Source organism: Quercus lobata, chromosome 1 (assembly GCF_001633185.2).
Source record: "Quercus lobata isolate SW786 chromosome 1, ValleyOak3.0 Primary Assembly, whole genome shotgun sequence".
In the NCBI taxonomy this organism is placed as follows: domain Eukaryota; kingdom Viridiplantae; phylum Streptophyta; class Magnoliopsida; order Fagales; family Fagaceae; genus Quercus; species Quercus lobata.
In genome coordinates, this window is record NC_044904.1 from 13,895,713 (window position 1) to 13,905,203 (window position 9,491).

Genomic DNA, 9,491 nt, shown 5'->3' on the forward strand with positions numbered 1-9,491 from the left:
ATGCACTGATAGCATTCCTTATTGAGTAATGCTAGGACCATATAAAATGGCACAATTTGTGTCACAACTCACCCATGTGGTAAATTGTGAGTAATAAAGATGTAATGATAGTGGGATAGTTGTGACACAAGTTATGCAATTTTATGCGGCGGTAGTGGGATAGTCTTCCTTATATATTGCACTAATGTGCACCTACAATGTTTCAAGCGGGTGAGCACTGTGCTCGCTGTTGGACTACGAATCTTGGTGAATGCATGCATACACGTCGAATGGTGCCCTCAAATTGCTTTTGGGCTCAACGAGTATGCTTTCAGATTTTACCTTAAGCATATGCACGAGCCACACTGCTAGGAATTCCTCAGTACCCAATCCATTATTAGCTTTCATGGGTTCAGAAATTCCATTGTCCAGAGCCATGGGCCCAGTTTTTATGCCACAATAAATTAGTCCTTTGATAAGTTTCTCTTTTCTTATTCGGTTATTCCTTCACCAAGTTTTTTAATCTTAGGGATAGCAAAATACACAACTAGCCACCAAGCCAAAGAAGGTTGTTTACTTCTTCGATAATGTCATAACTCATAACACAAAACTCAGTTATTCTTCAACGGGAACATAAGGCAAAGAGAAATGTTCCAGGATATTACATATTACTCCAAAAAGAGTACAAACTGACCATGCATTTCTCAAATTAATCACATTTTGTATTAATAATTTTCTAGTAATGAGAACATGTATAGTATTTTAGCCACTAATTCTCAGGTTAATGACCTGTATTTTTTGTTTATAGCTGATGACAAGGGAAAAGATATCCCACTGACCTTTTCAGATCTTCAATAAGCTAGGCTCCAATTAAGCAAAAAACCAAAAGAGCACATAATCTATCACAAAGTGTCATGAATACTAAATATGCCCTTTGTTTGATCAAGAAGAGTGCTATCCCGCATCTTAATTCTGGATGGGCTGCTTGAGCTTAAGTTTCTTTTACCAGATGGGGAGCTTGAAATTCCATTTCTTTGTCTATGAAGTCTAAGGTTGTTTCTAACAAAAACAAGATCTTCCACTCTCTCCACCCCCAACCTGTTGGCTGTTTCTTGACATGGAAAATCATTATCTTGCCATATCTCTTCACATGTCCCAACACTTGAAACCTGACTCAGAACTTTCATGGCTAGTGTCTGTAAGTGGGGTGTTTCAAAACCAAAGTTCTCCCACCAAGCAACAGGGTCCATTTTATCTCTACAATCCACAGCATCTTCCTCTCCTAAGGATCCTTCCTGTCTCCAGTAAGAGCTAAACTGCTCTCTAAGAACCCGTCTCACTGCACTGTCACCCTCATATCTTTCTAGAGTGGCTTTCCAACCCCGCATTACAGTTCTATCCTTTGTTTGACCTTTCCCAAAATATTTAGGATTAAGAATATAACCTGCAGCATGAAGAGGAGAAAATAACACATCCCATCTGTTTTCTATCAACTCCTCCAATTGATTCAATGCACTTTCCTCAATTCCTTTACTTCTCATGGCTTCAAGAGCCTGAACTCGCCAATCATAAACATCACCCATTACAGATCGATCAATATTAAGCACAGCAAGGAACCTCAGGTAAGGCTCACATAACTGCAAGAATAAATGGGCCCTGCTCCAGAAATCATCCCCTGTAATGGCAGCTTCAACCTCAATACCTATAATGTCCTCTGGAATACAAAGCTTCCATTGCTTCCAGTCTTCACCAACAACTACCTGTTGAAGTTCTTCCTTTAGCTGAAAAATTCTCTGGATAATGCCATAGGAAGGTGCAAACTTAGTAGAAATTAAGTCAGAGCTCCCTTTCAATTTTTGAATTAAAATACCTGGAGAAGAACGCTGAAATGTCATGATGCATTCCTCAATTTCCTTAGCACACAAGATAGCAGGTTTAATCCACTCCAATTCAGCTATTTCTTCCATTAGCATGCAGATAGAATGTGATGTGCAAGGAGACCAGAATAAGTGAGGAAACTTTGACAATATAAGGGATTCAGAAGATTTACAACAGGCTTGGCCTAGCTGTGAGCCTAGATGTGAAATTATCTGAACCACATTTGTAGGCCCAACTTCTTCGATTGCATCACTAAGGACACCAGATAACACATCATCCCCCTCATCAATAACATCTATATCTACTGCTTTCAAAAATATAAGCCCCCGTGGGCTAGAGACAAATACATCAATGCGGAAGCAGCCCTGCAAGCCATCTAAGTGGCCGAGACAAAGTATCGTGCATCCTGTGTGAGGCCAGGACTCCCTAACTAGACCAACAGATTTTTCAATTCTTCCTTTCTCTTTACTTAGAAAAGAATCAGACAGTTCATCTTTTGTTGGGGGTTCATATCCAGGGCCAAAAGCAGCAATTGCTTTTGCCATTTCAAGAAAGTAAGGAGAGTTGACAACTTTGATATTCAATCCATCAGCATAGAAAAATCTTGCTAAAATGTCATCCACATCTTCTTTGGTGACACAGGTAAGACTTGGTCGTGAAGTACGAATGCGCTTCCCAGGCTTCCCATTTCCAGAATTCCTTTTCTTTTTCCGAGCAAGGCGCTCCTCCTCTAATATCTGAAATGCCTCTCTCAAAGACCGGTCTATTGCTGGGCAGCTTTTGACCCCAACACCAGTGAACCCGAGAAGGTGTGCTCTAACACGTGAATAAGATCCATTATACCGTAGATTACAGTGGTTGCATTTCCACCTTTTTGTACCACTTCCCTTGTCAAATCCACCAAACACACTGACGTGCTTCCATCCCCACTTATCAGATTCCGATGGCATAATCTCAATCCAAAAATCTGTATAAAATAAAATGGGGTTGAAAAATAAGAACAAAATAAATATGTTAAAATAAGTACACCAAGGTGAAATGTTGTACTTAGATCTTCAAAAACCACTGCTCATATTCCCAATCAGGCTACAAATCTAAGGCAGTAAACTTCTTAGATCTTCTCATCAAAATAAAGAAAATATGGCAGATAACCATAGCCAAGAAGGAAAGGGAGTCTGATGCCTACTACTTTTCACAGATAATCTCACACAATTTCTAAATACTTGAAATAGAATTAGATATATTCTGTTAATAGGAATGCCATAAAAGCTTTGAAAAACTAACGTCTGTCATAAAAGCTTAAACGGATTATAATCATTTAACTATCATTCTAACACCACCTCGCTTATGGGCCTAGACTCCCCCCGATAAGTGGGGTCCTATAAGTGAAATTTTTAAATCTTTTAAAATGGGAGGTAGAGTGGGGAATGGGGACAAAGTTCAAATTAAATCCATCATTTCCTATCGACTCAAGCTTTTGGAACAAGCTGTAATTTTTCATTCTTCCTCCCATATAGGCATATAGAGTAGCATCAACTATATTAGCCAACTCTTACATGACAAAAATTGGAATGTTAGGCCATTTATATAATTGGAGAAAGTGGCTATTTCTTTTCTACGCCTCCAGTCCCCCCTAAAAAAAAAACACAAATTTGCCGCTATTGATCTTGGATTACTTGGAACCTGACTCCTAGTGGTTTTCATTTGATTGTGTGTGTACATTTGAAAAGCTGTGATGTGTTAAAAAAAAAATTGTTCTTAAAATATTCATCCATGCACAGGTGCTGGCTATTAATTAATTTCTTGCTCCTCTATACATTTCTACTCCTAAAAATTACAACCAATATAATTTACTTATAATACAATAAAAATTATATTAGCTGCAGGTATTGGAGGTTCTGCAGCATGAACAATAGCAGCAGCAACAACAAGAAGCCTTGATCCCAGTTCAGTATGTCAACCCTGAATCCTTTATCAACTAATTGGGTAGAAATATTAATGAAATACTAATCATACCAGACAGAATGCCACTCTCACAACGACACATTTTTATTGTGAATTTGGTACTTATCCTCTACCAACTGGAAAGACAAGATGGCACAACTTTGAAGCCATTGCCATAGTATTCTATACAAAGTTTTCTAAACACATAGATCTAAGTGCATTATTTCAAGATGCAAGATAACAGAATGCTACACAAATTCTACAACACATTGGTAAATCAGTAGAGGGGCTGGTTTCCATAAGATGGTAAATCAGGTTCAGCTCAGTCTAAGAAATTTTAAGAACAAAATGAACAATACCAGAACCAAGGGAAACAGAATGCCTCAAAAAGCTATTCTTCTGTTTCTTTACACCAACTATTGTAGTGACTAGCCTAAAATAACTACACTTAGTGCTTGACAATCTCTGAGCAATGGAAATCATGTGGCTGGTCATTCATGATCTTCAACCAATACAACAAGTTATTATTATCCATTACAAGGTGCCACATCCAAGACACATTATACAAAGAACTCTTACCTTCGCCCTTCTCATTGATTCTTGGGTTATTATGATGTTATTTATTGAGAAGTCATTAATAAATAAGCAAGAATAAGATCTTAGAAGAAAATTCTTTCATTCTTAGGATCTGAAGCAATAATCATCACATGTTCTCTACGTGAAGCCAAGTATAGTAGTGTATTCCATAAAACAGCAGTGAAATTAGTCAATAAAAGAAAAAAAGAAAAAAAAAGTCAGTGCAGTTGATGTTTGGCTGCAAGCCTGTAATAAGTCCCATCTGCCCTCTAGACGACACAACTCAACTCAATTCAACAAGGCCTTAATCCCTTTTTTTTTTTTTGATAGGTAAGACAAAATTATATTAAAAGAGAAGAAGCAAGTAAAAAATACAAGATTCACAATAGTGAACAAGTAGAAAAGAGGGAAAAGAACAGCAAACAGGCATTAAGTTAGACTAAGAGACAAAAGAAAATCCGTGATAGTAGAAAGAGGCCCCAACACCGAGACCAATCAAAGAGGGTCCGTCTGCATAAATCTAGCAACTGATCCAATAATTTTGCCATATCCTCAAAAGAACGCCGATTCCGTTCAACCCAAATATTCCACATTAAACAACCCGGAACCAGATTCCAAATATCAGAATTATGTTTCCCAAGCCACTGATACCAACAAAAAAATAAGTCTATAACGGAACCTGGCATGACCCAATCAATGCCAAACAGCTGAAGCATATATATCCACAGAGCATGAGTAACCGGACAAGAAATCAACAGGTGATCCACAGATTTCTCATCACAGCAACACAAACAACAATGATTTACCAAAGTAAGGATCTGACCATGAGCTACTGTCCACATAAAGAACGCCACCCTTTTAGGAACCTTTACTTTCCAAATGCCTTTCCAAGGGAAAGAAGAAAGAGTTTCATTTCGAATCTAATGATAAAAAGACCGAACATCAAACTTCCCACTTCCATTAAAACACCAAGAAAGTTTGTCACTACCTCCACCCCTAGGAATTCGAGTTTGAATGAAGTGAAGCAGGGAATAGGAAGCTGCCAACTCCCAATCATTAAATTCCCTATAAAATCTTAGACTCCATACTCTATCATTATCACCAACAAGAGGACTTAACATTTCAAAAATATAAGCTTCCTTATTGGCTGAAAATACAAATAGCTGGGGATAAAGAGATTTGAGAGAATTATCCCCAGTCTACTTATCATGCCAAAAAAGAATAAGAGAACCATCCCCCAACACAAAAGACACATGCCTAGAAAAACTTTCCCACCCGTCACTAATACTTCTCCATAAACCACAACCATGAGCCATTCTACAAACTCTAGTGCTCCAACCCCATTTCTCCTCCCCATATTTCGTGGCCATAACCCTCCGCCATAGATGAGTAGTTTCGTGTCCATATCTCCAAAGCCATTTTCCCAATAGAGCCTGATTAAACGACACCAAATTTCGAATTCACAACCCACCCAGCTCACGCGGTAAGCAAACTTTTTCCCAAGCCACCAAAGGTTATTTGAAAAACTCAGTTGAAAAACCCCACAAAAAATTTCTCTGAATACGTTCCAATCTCATTACTACAGCTTTTGGAACAGTAAAAAGGGAAAGATAATAGGTCGAGAGGCTTGACAATGTACTTTTCAACAAGGTGAGTCTGCCACCCTTTGACAAATAAAGCCGCTTCCAGCCTGCCAACTTCTTCTCCATCCTCTCTAGAATTGGATTCCAAATAAAGGCTGTCTTATACGAGGTACCCAATGGCATTCCCAAATAAATCATGGGCAAACTGCCCACCCTACAGTGAAGAATGTTAGCCAAATTGTGAATGTTGCTCACCTCCCCAATAGGGACAATTTCACTTTTCCCCACATTCACCTTCAAACCAATAAAAGCTTGAAAACAAGTCAAAACCAGTCTAATGGATAGCAACTGCTCCCTAGAAGCATCACAGAAAATAATGGTGTTATTAGCAAATAAAAGATGAGAAATACGAATGCCAGTAGAGCTAATAGGTCCCACATGAAAGCCCTGAATAAGGCCACTGTCCTCAGTTTTCTTCAAAACCCGGCTTAAAACCTCCATGATCAAAAGAAAAAGAATGGGAGACAACGGATCACCTAGTCTAAGACCTCTAGAACTACCAAAAAAAGCAAGGCCTTAATCCTGATTACTGAATTCGACAATTTACGATTAGCCAAAGCCATATCCTACATTAAATTCTAAGCAATTGCGTCTTTTCGTGGTCTTGATTCTTGTACACCCCAACAACTTGAAACTACTTGCCTCCCTAAACTATAACATTCATAAATCATGTTGTACAAGGCCAAACAATCTTAGAATACTTTTCCCCATCCTTCTCAGTGAGTGCACCTTTATTGATTCCATTCCAACATTGTCAATCATCCATCTTAGCATCCCTATTTCCACTAATCATGGATTTCTTGAGCCAATTATATCTTAACCACCCAAAATTTCAAATAGCATTCTAAGTTTTCCACTTGCTAAAGAGCTCTAGTTCAACTAGCACCTCCTTTATTAAAATAAATAATAAATAATAAATATATAAAACCCCTAAATGCAGCTCCTTCCTTTTAAAGTTTTAAGTAGAGGGTGAAATCGTGAATTCAAGACTAAATGGGTGTGTGTATAAACTTACAAAATTAAAAAACAACAATGCTATAGACAACAATTTCATAACTTGTTGAGTGTAACATCTTTTTCATTGTGACCACCATTAACATTACTTTTATTTTATACCAACCACAACCTGCCACCATAGCCACTGTAAAAAAAATGTTGTAAAACAGTGTGCAAACAGCAATGGCAACAAAACTCAAACAGCTGTGTCTCCACACCATCCATCTTACCCCCATTTTGGAATCAACATCATTCAACCCAAACACATTCACTTTTCACAATTCCTCATCATCTTAAGAATTCTCTCACCCCCCATTTAGTCTTTGGAAAAAATACAAGGGAAACACTAACAAATTAGCTATTCAGAATTTGCAATAAGAAAACAACATATATGCTTCTTAAAAAAAAAAAATTATCACACAGCAAAATGTGTTACTTACTACGACATTACTTTGTTAAAATGTTGAAAAGACAAAACTGAGCAAAAGCATATAATTACCAAGACACAGAAACCTTAAAATGTATCAAATTTAATTATTGTATTAATAACATAGCATTTCATATTTTCAAATATTAGATTGAAGTTCTAATTGGAAGAGAAAGAGAGAGGGAGAGAGAGAGAGAGAGAGAGAGGGTTGATTTTGTTTACTTACAAGTAGTGAGAGTATCGATCGTATTTTTTTCGAAACCTGCGTTTCTTTTGTTTTTGTTGAGTTTCTGAAGATGAAACTTCGAAACACTATTTAGGAGGAGGCGAGAGAAGGCGGATCCGTTTCTTGAGCTTCCGTTTCTTTTTCACATTTCCTTGCCCTGGAGATTGTTTGGTTGCTCGATTATATTATACCCAACCCAGGGTAGGGCAAGCGCGTACTAGAAATGGTGTGGGCTTTATTTAGAAAATGCTGATGTTTGCATATAAGGACGGTGGGAAATGAACAAATGAAAAGTTTTTATTGAGAATTGAAAAAACTATCAAATTTTTTCAATTCTTGATAATCTTTTTTTTCAAAAATAGTATATTATTGTGTACCCTTAAGACACACGTTAATAAAATCTTTTATAATAATATAATGCAATAGGTACAATAGGGGAAGCAGGGAATTCAAACTCTTGATCTACACTGAGAATATCAAAAAGTGTTAATTGAATTACAAACTCTTAATAAAAGAATTACTTGGAGAGAGAGAGAGAGAGAGAGAGACTTGCAACCAAATTAAATTCTTAAAAAGGATCATGCTAACGAGTGTCATTGGTTAACAATCCATTTTAGGAAATTTTTGACTCCACTTTTATAGAAATGAAAAAAACTGTTAAAACATTAAAGGAGATGATAAATGCTAAGAGTTTTGTAATTCAATTGATAATTTTTAATGTTTCTAAAAGATGTTTAGGATTCAAATCCTCCTATTCTCGACTATCAAAAGATGATGCGATGATATACCCATACAATATAAATATATATATATATATATATATATATATATATATATATATACATATTGGTGTTTTGTATTATTTTATGAAAGACACATATTTTGGTACACAACATTAAAGAAATTTCATATTTTCTAAGTATTTTTCTTTTTGTAATTACAATATCAGGGAGGGAGGTTTCAAACTTTGGCTCTCTAAATAGCATTGTACATTTGTACTTAGTGAGGAACCACGCATTCTAATTACATAATTTTTTTTGAGTAAATAGTAATACTTATTAGAACACACATGAAAATAGTAATATTAGTGTTTTAAATTGGGTTTATAATATATTATTTAATCAGAGTACAACTACAAAATGATCTAACCATTGTAGTAATTACATAATCTAAACTGACATGAAGTCAAATATGTACATAGATTACAATAACACTTGAAATAAAAAATAAATAAATAACACCTCGTGTTCCCACTTTCATCGCAGCCTATCATGGGAAGACTAGAATCAACCCTGGTATCATTATTATTAACTATTAATTAATTATTAATTGTTGTTATGAATCATGATTAATGGCAAGCGTAGAACTTGAATCTGAATCTTTTCCCGTTATTTTTACTTTTACTATACCTCCGTAATCCGTTGACTAGGTGCGTGCTTAATTTATTAGTAATTGGTTATAGGCTCATGCATTGCACAGTTTTATGAAAAACTTATAAAATAAATGTATAAATACTTATATATTTTAATAGATTCAATAAAGATAAAAGAAAAAATTATCAAGTGTAAATAATTATCTCACTAAAATAAGGGGTAAGATTTCTTCCTAAAACTAAATTAAATTGATAATTCCAAATTGAATTTAAAATTGATAATTATTTTTAAAAAACATACTAAAAAATTGATAAATTTAAAATTAATATAATCTTTGTAGGGACACGTTTTGCAGCTCAAGCCCAAAATGTATGGGATCTTGGTCCAGTGAACCCAATATAATAAATTTGTAGAGAGTGGGTCAAAGAACTAAGTCTTAATGAATTTGA

At 35.8% G+C, this 9,491-nt stretch overlaps 2 protein-coding genes across 2 annotated transcripts; both read right to left on the minus strand.

Moving 5' to 3' along the window:
• Positions 1–572: 572 nt before the first annotated feature.
• LOC115980016 lies at positions 573–7,808 on the minus strand. Its single transcript, XM_031102201.1, has 2 exons — positions 7,670–7,808; positions 573–2,824 (listed from the first exon to the last, which is right to left on the minus strand). The coding sequence occupies exon 2, from the start codon at positions 2,805–2,807 to the stop codon at positions 882–884; it is 1,926 nt and encodes a 641-aa protein (XP_030958061.1). The 5' UTR covers positions 2,808–2,824; positions 7,670–7,808; the 3' UTR covers positions 573–881.
• Positions 5,704–6,461, minus strand: LOC115995422. Its single transcript, XM_031119983.1, has 2 exons — positions 5,942–6,461; positions 5,704–5,810 (listed from the first exon to the last, which is right to left on the minus strand). The coding sequence occupies exons 1-2, from the start codon at positions 6,459–6,461 to the stop codon at positions 5,704–5,706; spliced, it is 627 nt and encodes a 208-aa protein (XP_030975843.1).
• Positions 7,809–9,491: the final 1,683 nt, after the last annotated feature.

What these genes read in the sequence shown, in the direction of transcription:
- LOC115980016 (XM_031102201.1), bottom strand. Translation starts at nt 2,807, where the DNA reads ATGCCATCGGAATCTGATAAGTGGGGATGGAAGCACGTCAGTGTGTTT.
- LOC115995422 (XM_031119983.1), bottom strand. Translation starts at nt 6,461, where the DNA reads ATGGAGGTTTTAAGCCGGGTTTTGAAGAAAACTGAGGACAGTGGCCTT. An exon ending in TGTAGTAATGAGATTGGAAC is followed by an intron (nt 5,811 to 5,941) that starts GTATTCAGAGAA and finishes TCGTTTAATCAG; the next exon opens with GCTCTATTGGGAAAATGGCT.